The sequence below is a fragment of the Anas acuta genome, chromosome 3 (genome assembly GCF_963932015.1).
Source record: "Anas acuta chromosome 3, bAnaAcu1.1, whole genome shotgun sequence".
Lineage (NCBI taxonomy): Eukaryota > Metazoa > Chordata > Aves > Anseriformes > Anatidae > Anas > Anas acuta.
Genome location: NC_088981.1, coordinates 23,161,816 through 23,174,317, shown reverse-complemented (window position 1 = coordinate 23,174,317; position 12,502 = coordinate 23,161,816). Strand labels below are relative to the sequence as shown.

Below are 12,502 nucleotides of genomic sequence, written 5' to 3'. Positions count from 1 at the left end.
CAGATGTCCTTGGGAGTTAACAGCTTTAAGACATGCTCAGAATTTGCCAGCGTTCATTTGTCAGTGCCCTGAGACAAGCCTTTAATCTTTTAGCCACACAATAACTATATTGTAGATGGATATATATATATATATGCATCAGCAACCTGCTTAAAATATATCTATAGTCCTTTTATGAAGATATCACTTCTAGACAAAAAATGAACCCAATGTGCTAATACAACTTCAAAGGAAACAAAACAAATAAAAAACCTCTCCCTGACCTCTCAGTATGATTAACGGTTTAGCTTCTAACAGAATGACTAAATCACCACAAAAAGGGGACAGACGAATGTGAGTACACAATCAAAATTTGCTACAAAAACAAATAAAAATATCCGTAACAGTGGTCTTGATTTAAATAGAAAACACTATTGCATAAAAGCCATCATTACAGTAGTAGAGAAACAGTGTACTCTTTGTTTTATAATATCAAAATGTCCAAAAACTAGGAACTGTCTTCATGGGGGGTACTAGTGGGTTGAGCATAAGGCTTTTGCTAGAAGCCTGGCCATTTTTTCAAATATGAGCACTCAGGCATGCCACTAATTACCAAAGAAGTTTTGAAGAATGACCAAAAATAATTATATTCTCAGTTATGGGACTCCAAGAACAGACACCAGTAACTAACTTAGGCACATCATAAGAAATAAACACGTATATTCACCAGTTCAACCATGATCAACATAGCGCCTGCACTAACATGAAGGCAATTAACTCTGCTGTCACGTTGTGACCGTGTTTTTATTGGGTCAGTCCTCAAGACTTTAGTTTTACATGGTCCAGTTTAAGCCCACATTCTCCTGACAGCCTTTAGTGTTATAACACACTTGCAGGGGCTAATGAGAAACTATGTTTTGTATCCTGCTGAGTAACTATTCTGCTCCTAAAACACCATAGTACCATTCTCATCTCAAAAACACTTCTACAGACTAAAAAGCCCATCTGACTTCCATGCATGGTAATTCAAAAGAGAAAATTCAGCCCCATATAAAGCTAGGGAGCTTTATCTGGAAGTCAGTGTGAGGAGTCTACTAACTGTAAAAGTAGCAACAGATGAAAGGTATGTTTTTACGTCATCTCCAGCAACAAAGACAATTCAACTCTTGCCTGTATTTAAATACCAGTCTTTGTGCTTTCAAGGCCTGTGTAAAAGATAAACATCTTTATAAACAAACAGTTGCAGTACCTTGAGTCATGCAGCGTCTACCTTTAAAGCGGTATCAAGTTTTCAGAATAGACACCTCCATGTCTTGGGAATCAAATCACTATTAACGTAAGCAAAGTGTAGATGTGGTTCTTCACAGACTAGACATTTCTTAAAAAAAAAAAAAAAAAAAAAAAAGGAAAGGAAAGAAAAGTTGTTAGTGGTACCATTCTTAAAGGATCTTTACAAGAAGGCTCCTTAGATATGCTTGACCAAAACAACTTTGTTTCAGTCATTTACAAAGAATAACGCTCTCTTCAACTATGGTCCCACTCCCTAAGGGCCCCCACTTCAAGAGCTCAGAGTCTCTTGAAGATGTAGGACTGTTGCAGAATCTGGCCTCTAGATGAGAATAATGTACATAGAAAATAAAAGCCACACGTCAGCTATTCGCTATATATTCTTTGTTCTACTTTAGATATCAAGCATCATTTAAAAGATGGCTATTTCTGTGTTATATTGTTCCCTAAGAAAGGAAAAAAGCACAGATACATTGGAGGACAATACTGTGGTATCATCCTCACTTTACAGGAGTGAAGTGAGATTTGTTCTGCCTATAGCAAGAGGGCTAACATGCTTTCCAGATTATGTATTCCCTTATAAAATCAAACTATTGTAATAAGTAATCATCAAAGTCTTTCTGAGCATGTCAGGCAGAAACCAAGGTTCCTTCACATTTATTACAGCAAAACAGTAATATATACAGTAATATTCAGTAATATTACCCACTCTTTTACACTGCAGGAAGGAACTTAGAGAGGTAAAATATAATTATTTTGACAAGTTACAGCATTCTTTGAAGCACTTGTTTGACTTCAGTTCCATTTCCCATTTTCACAGGCTCAAGCACAAAAGCACCTAATTTTCCAGAACAAATCTGATGTTCTTCAAAGTGCTAGCTCAGGACTTTGGTGAAAAGCAAAGCATAAGCATCTCTAAACCCAAACTTTTGTGACCAATTGTCACTTCTACAGATAATTTAAGGATCTTCCTGTAATCCAGGAAATGCTTATAGAACAAGCTATATATTCAGAAGCTGAGAATTAAACCACCTAAAGACCCATATTGTTTATCAAACTGTGCTCACAGAATGAAACAGTTGCTGAAGATGACTAAAATGCAGCAACAAAACAAGAGAGGAAGAGAAACCAACTTTTTTTTTTTTTTTTTAATATAAATCATTCCACTTCTGCTGCAAAGGTTACATATTACTGCACAAGTTACCTATCCACTCCCGTAATTGGTGGAAACTGCCTGCTGGGAAACAGAAGCATTTGGTGATAATGCTGGGCTGCCAAATTCAGTGCTTCAAATGTAGATAGAATCACTCACTCTTTGGGGGCAGCAGACGTTAAGCTGATTTTTCATCACACATCAATGGACACCTTCAAGTAGTTGGCAATACGATGGGCTAACCCATTGATAAAGTTTTATTAGGAAACAGTGACTACAGTACAATGCACACATGCATACCGTACTCTCAGCAAGAGCAAAAGCGAGAAAAAAAAGCTTTGAGTTCACAGCATTTCTGCTATCCTACACAGTACTGAAGTAATTGAAAAGTCCAGGATAAAGTCAAGAAGCATGTGTCTTTTTCTAAAGGACCTACAAAAAGCTTTTTTTTTTTGTTTTTAAGTAATAGCTTTATCAATATTCTTGTTCATTATAATTGCATATTACCATCTGCATTTTTTCTGCACATATTTGGAGAACAAGCCGAGTAACCCACATCCTTAAGAAAGTAGCATTAATATTTCCTTATGGTTTTACAGAAATAATTTCTAAATTTAGAAAACTAGAAATCCATTTCCTTGCATTTTTTCCTTAAAAACTGCTACTGTAATCCCCCCATAACTAGTCAGCAGTGGTCCCCTCTAAAACCTGTTTAAGCCTCTCAGCCCCTTGGTGCACCAAGTCTGCCTGCAGTTCTCTCTCTCTCAGTTTTATCCTACAAGCACAAGCAAACACCACTCAAGCCTTTCTGTACCTTAGCTTACAGCAGACATCTACATGACAAACCAACTTGTAAGAGATGGCCAAAAATTACACTGATATAGCTGCAGCCTTTATACCTGTCAACAGCTTAAAGCTTAATGTGTGACTTCCGTACAGCAACCATACATACTGTAGAACAGTGCTTTAGGTTATTAAGTTACAACTGTTTAAATACTTAACATTTAATTACAATATTTAATTGCATATATTAAGAAAATAATTTGGAATACCAATTAAAATCCTCAGCGTCACCGTTTAATTATGAACAAAGCTTAGCATTCTCTCCGGATTTATCTGTATTTCAAAAAACAATTCAAAAGAAAAAAACATATATAGTTCATGCCTACATATTAGAATTTGGAGTAACCACCAGCAATTCAGCACTCAATTTTTCAACAGTATGCAGCACTGTATGATCAGCTGAATGGGTGGTGTTCTCATGCAATATTCAAGGCCTCAGTTTTGGTTTGAGTCCTTGGAAAATATGGGAATTCCACCACTTCTGAGTAGCTCAATTATTTTCATGTAAGTGAGAACAGGTAGTTATTTAAGAGGGCTGTTGTATTATATTTAAATGCCAGCACAGACAAGTCTTTGTACAGCTCTGTTTTGATTTCATGGCTTAATAGCATAATTACATTAAAAAAACATCTGGTTTTAGGTATGCAAAGCCTAGTCAAAGCAAGTATCAATTTCAGCTACTGGGTTGTCAAGCAAAAAGCCTTTGCAAAAGACAGCTAAAGTTTCCATCACCCTACCAGAGGCAACAATGGGAAACAAGTCTAAGCCACATGAGCATTCATCTATTTTTGTCAGTAGTATTTAAGTATTTATTAAGCTGTTTTTCATCCCTTTTTTCAGTCGGCTGACATCCATCTGCCACACGTAACATTTGAAAATGCAGTTAGCAAGCTGCTAAAATGACGACTCTGGAGAGTGTTTGGTTGCATTTTCCTATTAACATAATAGGCAACAGTTTCTAGAATTTGTCTTGCTGATATACTTCGCCTAAGGCAAGGATGGAAAAGGTTCCCCCTGCTAGTATAAAAAAGTTCAAGTACTGGAAAAAAATCCTTCTGATATTTAATATCAGTATTTGCATAACAAGAAAAACTATCTGCTTGAGTATTGCTAGGTAACTGCAAAAATCTGTGTGTTACTTTAAGGTTTTAAATATAGAAGTTTAATTATTTAGCCAATAACAGTTCTACAGACTGCATCACTGATAATGTTACACAACATATGACCAAGATCAATACAAAGATCTAAGATCTGCTAGTGACCGTGTTAGTATACATTGGCAATTTTAACATTTCAATTCAGAAAACGCCCATTCTTCTACCCTCCCCCCCAAATATATCATTTACGTAAATATTTATTAGATCCAGTCATCATGCTACAGTATCTGGTTAATAAACCTCACTGTAAGAATACACCAGCATAACATTTGAACACAATGAAATCTATATGAAATTTTATCATAACTTTGCGGAAGTACATGTGTGGGCCATCAAAATCAGGCAATTTTGTACAGTACATTTGTAAAGATCTGTCTTCTTAACATACTTAGTGTGTTAGAATAGTTTCTTGTTCAACTCCCAAAAATAAATATAAGCTTTCGATTGAAAGCATTTATTTTCATAGTTTTCCGAAGTGGAATCTGGGGAAGAAAATACTTCAAACTTGTCAGCTTGTCCACTTCAGTACATAGAAGCATCTCATGTCCCACTATTCATTCAATTTAGAGAGATTTTCTTCCAGTGAAATATGACTGGAGCATTCATTTTCTTTTCAGCAATTCAGTCTGTTTCCATGGCAGCACTGCGGGATTCCTTAGACACCATGAGTCGCATTAGCTGGCTGTGGAATTTCTCGATCTTCTTTACGTCTTGTGCTTGGTCTGTTCTATACAGCAGACACTGTAAGAGAAAGTTGCTTAATATTAGATTTCACTTGCACCACTTTTATCCTGCTCATAGTTGCAACAAATTTGTGTCTGAACACACAGAAAAAGGTAAGTATTTACATGCTCATTTGTGGCATTTGGTTACCACAAGGCAGCACCACTACATGCCTGCCCTCTTTTAAATTTTAAACACAGATGCATACACACTGCATTTTCTCATAGGCTCTTGCTTTCGATTTTAAAAGTAGTGAAGCTCATCATTTTGAGCAAGTGTCTTCTCTCTCAAAAAAGGTGCTACAACTTGCACTTTAAAACTGTCTTTAAGGACACCCTTGTTTAGGCTTAAAATCTACTATGCTTAGATAACAGAATTAACTCTCTATTCTGAAAGTGAATACACACCTCCAGTAGCATAACATTAGTTCAGTATTTGCTACTGAAGAGGATCCCCTACCCCAAGCAAAATCTGTTTGAGATAGTTCTAAATAGTGAAAATATCTGATAAAGAGGAATTATTTCACATGACAAGCCTGTAAATGCAAAAGGAACAGGAGTAGTATCAGTGACTGATCAAAAAAAGGCCGCTTAGGGGTTTTTTTGCATGGTAATTTCTTATGCTTGTACACCATAAGCATGACTGTTCAGGCCTATTTAATAATAAAACCAATGGTCCATCCTTCAGTGCTCTCAACACAGCACCTTTTGCCAGCAATAAACCATTTTAATTCAGAGCCAAAGAAGAGAAAAAAAAAGTTTGATTTTTCCTTAGTTTTGCAGTTAGCTGCAAAGAAACCCTCTCCCTTTATATAAAAAGCAAAGGAACAATTCAGACAGTGTAACAGCCTCTCACAACAGGCAGCACGTAAGAAGGTCTGTAACTGAAAACAGCTGAAGTTCACAAGTCAACTATCTCCAATCTTCCACTATGGAAGATTTCAACTGACCTGCCCTTCACTCCCCTGTTATCAGTGCGCCATTTTCATCACCTCACCCACTGTCAGCCCTATTATTCCATCAAGAAGCATCATTACTGAAGTTTTGCGTCTTTCCCAGATGTCTGAAATACCAATACCAGACTTTGTCCCAGAAAGGAGAAACGTGATTTTTCCAAATCTGAACCCAAAAGAAGGGCATACTACTTGTTGATGGTTACTCAGACTGCAGAACAACTTGGCTTTAACATCACCAGCACCAGGAACATGTTGCTGGTGTGCACATGCAAATCCATTTCTACCTGCTGTCTACCATCTCATATCGTAACTTCAAATATTTCTAAGCATTATTTAGAACAAGAGCAATGCAGCTGCTCCATTGCCTTCTACAGCAACCACTGAAAGCATGCTGCAAAATTCTGTGTTATATATGCTGCAAAAATTCTGTGTATAGTAGCACAAGCTCTGCTGAATGCGTAACAAATGGTTCTGGCACCATAGCGTTATTTCAGAAGATGGGATTTCTGAAGTGCAAGCGAATCTTGCCGTTTACTCTGATACCAGTCCAGCATCTCCTACTCACAAAGAAGCAGACAGCCCTACAGTTTCAAGTTATTATCACTCTGAGCAAGTTGAAAGGACCAAATTCTCACTAGCAAACAGCTGTTTGAAGATGATCCTGATGCACTTCAGTGGAAGCTACCAACATAGTTCCATGAAGAACTTTCAAATTGAGAAAGGGTTTAAGATTTTTGTAATGCTTGTTTCCTTGTTTTCATAGAATCCTAACAAGACCTCTAAAAAACACTGTAATGTTCAAACTTCCACTGGATTATGCAGAGTTGAACATAGGTCAGCATGTCACAGACAGAAACTAAGAAAGTCTGAGCAAAATTAGTGGGTTTTTATTATTTTATTTTAGAAAACCCTCAGGTGCTCAAGACAATGGTTCATAAGCTGACTGACAGCAAAGTGCCAGTCCTCGAGAGGTACAGTCCGCCTTCTAAAGGGGACTGTGTTCTTTACTTACAGCTACATCATCCGTTACTTTGATACAGAGGTTCCCATCACAGTGTCGGTATTTGAGAACAACCCGCACCTGAAATGACAAACATTTTAAAAGTTAACACCTATAGCTATTAATATCTATTAATTCACATCTATTACCATCACAACATACCTGAGGGAAATTCAGACTGCCTGTTATTGAAGTTACATACTGCTTCACAGTTTCACGACCTCTTGGTGGTCCTCAGTTCCACTGTCCACAAACCTTACAGCCACGGTGGTTTAGAAGTTGCATCACCGTATTTCCTTGCCTAACGCATTAAATCAGTATTACAGTAATGTCAGTGAGCTTTATGTGGGGCATGTTAAAAACCTCTGTAAGTACAGCAATGGCAGTTGCAGGGGCCTCAGTAACAGGTATTGGCATGACTCCTGCTATTTCCTTACAAGACACCCACTTGCCATGTATCACACTTACAAAAAGTGAAAGAAAAGTTGTGTTTATAGACAAGAATCACTTAAGACAATAGTTCTATGTGAAAACTTGGAAAGGATAAATTGAGTGGGGTACACTCACCATTAGATACTGTAGAAGCAAAGTAGTAAAATATTGTGTAAATGCTGTATTTCCAGTCACTACAGTTAATAGCAACATTAAAGCCTATAGACAAGCTTGAAGCATTATAACACTTTTAAAAGTGGAAAAGGGAAGATACAAGTATAACATTTTTAGAGTAATTAATACCAGAGCTCTGAAGAGAGTTCTTTGAAATTAAACTGCTTTCAAGACTCAACAAGGCTACACGTGAAGAACTCAGAAAGCAAGCACTCAGCTTGTCACTAAAAATAATTCCTACTGTAGTAACCTGCCCTGAGATTCAGTCTACCCATAGCCCTTCTGGACTCTCAAATTACACAAGTTCTCCAAACCACCATGATAAACATCAACACTCTCAGCATTTGACTGAGCATTAAATGTTTCCTACTAAATGCAGGATTGGCCAAGGAGTTTTCTTATCTACTGTTTCTAGTGTCAGCTAGCATCAGTGCAGTATCCAGAAGGAAAGCAGTTTGTGCTTTTGAGAACATTCAGAATTAGGACAACTGATGCTATAAAGAGATTGTTGTCATACAGTGACCTGCTGTATCATCAACCACCTTGACTACAAAATACGTTTTGATATTTCTGCTCTGCAATGGATCTCTTTACAAGTTTGTCCTTCTTGCTTAAGAAACGGTCTTCTAGCCACAACATCTACGTAACTACATTTCTCAACTGAGCAAGCCTGGATTAATTATCTTGTTCCCACAAAAGGCAAGACAACTCATTACCAAGCTTAATTGGCCCCAAAAGAACACAGACGCATCTCCCACAGGTCTTACTCTTCCTTCAGTTTCTTGAAGAGTGCAACTGTATGTGAAAGTTTCTCAAGCTAGCTGCCCTGCAAGTTAGAAGGAGAGTCCTCATATTGCGACTCTAGGGCCTACGCTATCTTTTTCGCAAGGGGGAAAGCAACGCCTGGCTGCACTGACATCCTTTGCAAACTCTTCAGTTAATTATACTGCAGGGCATAAAAAGGTACAACGCAGAACTTATTATCAGTAGACAGGTGACGACTGCACATGAAGGGGCATTTATGCTAGTTAAAGGCACACACACTTCTGGAGGTTCCTCTGTGCACCCTACTTTTGATGAACGAAACTAAGTCCCTTTTGCTGATGTTTTCTCAGGCTTATGAGTCCCACTTCACCTTTTGCACGGTTTTTTGGCCAAAACGTTTGTGAGACTGAAGTCTGCTCAAACTACACATCTGAGAAGAACTACTAAAACCCGAGAGCGGTCACAGAGCAAGAAGTTAATTCCTAGAGCAAATGATCTTTAGGAAACACCCCCCTGAAGCAACACCGCAGGTAATAATACAACACGAGTTAATAAACGCTTCCTTTTACTTTTCAGCGAGACAAATTCACAGGGACGCGGCTTCACAGCCGAAGAACACCACAGCGAGAGCTCCGGAGCCACCGGGCCGCCCCCGCCGCCAGCCGGGGCCTCACCCGACACCCACCAACAATCCCCCCCGGGGCCTTCCTGGGTCTGGGTCTCGGCGTGGGGCGTCCCCCGCTCACCTTCATGGGGTCGGCGAGGTAGAGCTTCTCCGCGGCGCGGGTGAACTCCTCCCAGGCCTGGTAGTGCGGCATGGCGCGGCGCGGCGCGCTGCTCCCTCCCGTGCCACAGCCGGCGGCAAGATGGCGCCCGCGGCGAGCGGCGCGGCGGCGCAAGAGGCCGCCTCCCATTGGCCGGCGGGGAGCGGGCAACCAATCAGGAAGCGCGTGACTCAGCGATGGCGGCCCCGCCAGCGCGGCGCCAGGCCGCCACAGCGACCCCTGCAGGCGCGGCGGGGCGGGGCAGGGGGGAGAGGAGAGGGGGAGAGGCCGCCCGCCAGCAGCCCGCGGGGTTGCGGGTTCGAATCCCGCCCCCCCCCCCCGGGCACCGTGAGGTTGGCTCCGCAGGAACCAGGCGGCTGAACGCGGTCCAAGTCCTCCCGCTGGAAGGCCCTTTGTGGCTCCAGGCTGAACAAAAGCGTGCTGGAAAAAAATAATAAAACAGCACGGGCGGCTCCGGGCCGCCGGGCTTCCAAAGGGCTCCGCCGGCGGCTGTGAGGGCGGCCGGGTCCGGCCCCAGGCTGGGAACCGCGGCGTTATGCGGGGGAATCCCGCTTTTCATGCATTTTGCGTGTGAATAAAGCATTTACACAGCGCTGACTCAACGTAATCTCAGAAAAGAGAGGCAAATAAATCCAGGATTTCTCCTGTGGCAATTCCAGGTCCCATTTCGTTAGGTGACCCGCGGTGGTTCCTCAGTCCCACGCAGCCAGCAGGCTGCTGCTCACCACAGACCTGAAGTAAAGGCCAACACAAAACATCGCAGCCCGCTGTTACCTGTTACCAGAACCGCCGGATAATCACCCACCATTTCATGTTACTGTTACCGAACTGAGGAAACTGTGGCCAAACAAGCTGGAAAGTTTAGGGCAGATCTGCTGGTGAGGGGACAAATTGCCCAGACCATCCCAGTCTCTGCTAGCGACATGGGGAAATCCCAGCTGTGGTTATTTCAAGGCACAATAGATGCAGGGGAGAATGAGGAAACATGGCACAGAAATAAAAGGGTGGATGGGAGGTAAGGGGAGAAAAACTAGAATGAATTTCCCTGAGTCAGTAAAGCAGAAAATAATTGTTACTGTGGAGATCAACCTTGGAAAAGTCTTTTGTCTGCGGTGATCAGACAGCCAAACTTTAATAAATTGCAACTTGTGGGTGTTATGTGGTCTAAGCAATTCTGCTTAAAGGCGTTTGCACCAATGTGTGAAGACTGAGCAGAGGAAGGCTCAAGGCTTTTCTTTCCAGAACTGCTCGCAGAGTTTTGATGCAACACGGAGAACCCAGCTTCAGAAACTTCGGAGTTGTCTTTCGGAGGGGCTGATAATCAACAGCTCTAATTAAAGGTTTTGATAGGCGTACCAATAGAGTCTAAAGCAATTAAGCCAAACACAGAACCTAACCAGAGTATTTTTCTACCACCTCACATTTTGCGCAGCCATTTTGTAACTGCAGAGTAGGAATTGCTTTTGGTAGTGGTTTACAGATGCACAGGGTTGTAAATATGTGCAAATGAAAGGTGTGGGGAGTGCACAACCTGTAACACACCTAGTTCATAGAACCATTGCTCACCAAATTTGGATCCAGGTTTTCCAGTGGGATGCAGATATTTTCTTCCTGAAGGACGAGTCCCAGTTTTGGGCTGTGTAGTCAGCAGCACCTTGGGGTTGATTTTCAGAGGATTTTCATTTTGACTCAAATGGTCAGGATCCTTTATGTGTCCTGTGATGCAAGAACTGGCTTAAGTTTGCCAATGCCCAGTTAATAGCCCCAGAATCCATGCAATATAACAGAGCTAATGTAATTAGCAATTTAAGCTAATGTAAGAGAGCAAGATTAGAAAAAAAAAAAAAAAAAAAAAAAAAGATACATTTTTCTTTTTCCTTAATGCAGATGATTTCTAAGATCCAGTTTAGGATGTAACTTCTCAAACTATTACATGTACAAAACTCTGACGGTGACAAGCTGAAACAGCCAGGGCAAGGAACAGAGAGGGATTTCTTATTTGACCTTATCTCTGAAGAAAATGTAGAGTGTCACTACGACAGTTGTATACAGTCCTATGCACAGTTCCACATAGCCTGTTCTTGGCTGCAGGATTTCCTATTCCCTTCCACCACCACCACCACCTGTGGCTCCACAGTTGTGCTGCCCCAGCTGCTTGCAACTCTGAGCTGGGGATCAAACCAGTGACCTGATTTGGATTAAAAGTAGCCCTGTTTTAGTTACACTTTTAAAAGCTGAGATCAGTTTATTTTTCCAGTTTATGGCGTGGCCATAAGGACTGTTGTGCTGACACAGCTGTTGAAAACACACCTTTTTTGGTGGCAACACAGGATTTAGGAATTCCTACTGTTTTTGCTGGCTTGCCACCAAAAATGGCGGGTTGTACGTGAAACCCACAGCTTCCCTGAAAGCAAGGCTGCTTACTGAAATCTTGACAATTTAAAAGAGAGGCTATTTCTGAAAGCCAGTGAATGTCTGATACTTAGAGCTAATGTGCTGCTTCACTATATTGTTCTCATCTTGCTTGGAGAAGAGAACATTTTTTTGACATGTTTGAAAAGTAAGTTAGACCATTGAGTTATTCATCTGTACACTGTATTTTATGTGTGCTCAAAACTGTATTTTTCAAGTAAGTTTCAGTGAAACTAGTAATAGTAAAAATCTTTAAATAAGCTCTTTGTTTAGCGAAATAAAATGCTTGTTTTTCACTGTGTAAAGTGTTTGGTATTTAGCCAATAAAAAATTAGTAGTTAGAAAGAATTCTGCTAAAACATACATACGTATCTTGCTTGCTTTTCTAGGGCTCCTTCAGTCTTCCATGAAAGAAGTCATTCCTGCAGACTTACAGCTATTTTATCACTAGTAAGTGAAATTTGGAGCGCTACAAAGCCTTTTCTCATTCTCACCAGGTATATCCTTGCTATGTTCCCTAGACCACCTTAGATAATGTGTTTTTAGCTTGGATTTAAGGCCATAAAAAGCTATGAAGCAATCCTATAAGTACTTGTGTGATGAAGACTTTTCATGTGTTTTTTTTTCCTCAGGCCTTTCCCCTTCATCTAACCTGTGTGTACATGATTAATGATCTCTCTTTGATCAAGCTTCTACATGCATTGCCACTGCAAGTCCTGCTCTGTATAGTTATGTTCAGGCATCTGGATTCCACATCATAATTTCTTTAGGTTTTTATCTACTGTCTTCCTTTGCACAAATGACAAACTGAAAGAAAACAGTGGAAAAAGGCTTTGT

The 12,502-nt window shown here is 40.6% G+C and overlaps 1 protein-coding gene across 1 annotated transcript; it reads right to left on the bottom strand.

Annotated features, from left to right (window-relative positions):
* Positions 1 to 2,658: 2,658 nt before the first annotated feature.
* SRP9 (signal recognition particle 9) lies at positions 2,659 to 9,373 on the bottom strand. The gene is made up of 3 exons (XM_068676119.1): positions 9,215 to 9,373; positions 7,110 to 7,178; positions 2,659 to 5,160 (listed from the first exon to the last, which is right to left on the bottom strand). The coding sequence occupies exons 1-3, from the start codon at positions 9,284 to 9,286 to the stop codon at positions 5,041 to 5,043; spliced, it is 261 nt and encodes an 86-aa protein (XP_068532220.1). The 5' UTR covers positions 9,287 to 9,373; the 3' UTR covers positions 2,659 to 5,040.
* Positions 9,374 to 12,502: the final 3,129 nt, after the last annotated feature.

Excerpts from the sequence above, each read along its gene's own strand:
- SRP9 (XM_068676119.1), bottom strand. The coding sequence starts at position 9,286 with ATGCCGCACTACCAGGCCTGGGAGGAGTTCACCCGCGCCGCGGAGAAG. Across the intron at positions 7,179-9,214 it reads ACCTCGCCGACCCCATGAAG|GTGCGGGTTGTTCTCAAATA; the intron begins GTGAGCGGGGGA and ends TTGTCATTTCAG. Across the intron at positions 5,161-7,109 it reads AAGTAACGGATGATGTAGCT|TGTCTGCTGTATAGAACAGA; the intron begins GTAAGTAAAGAA and ends TTTCTCTTACAG.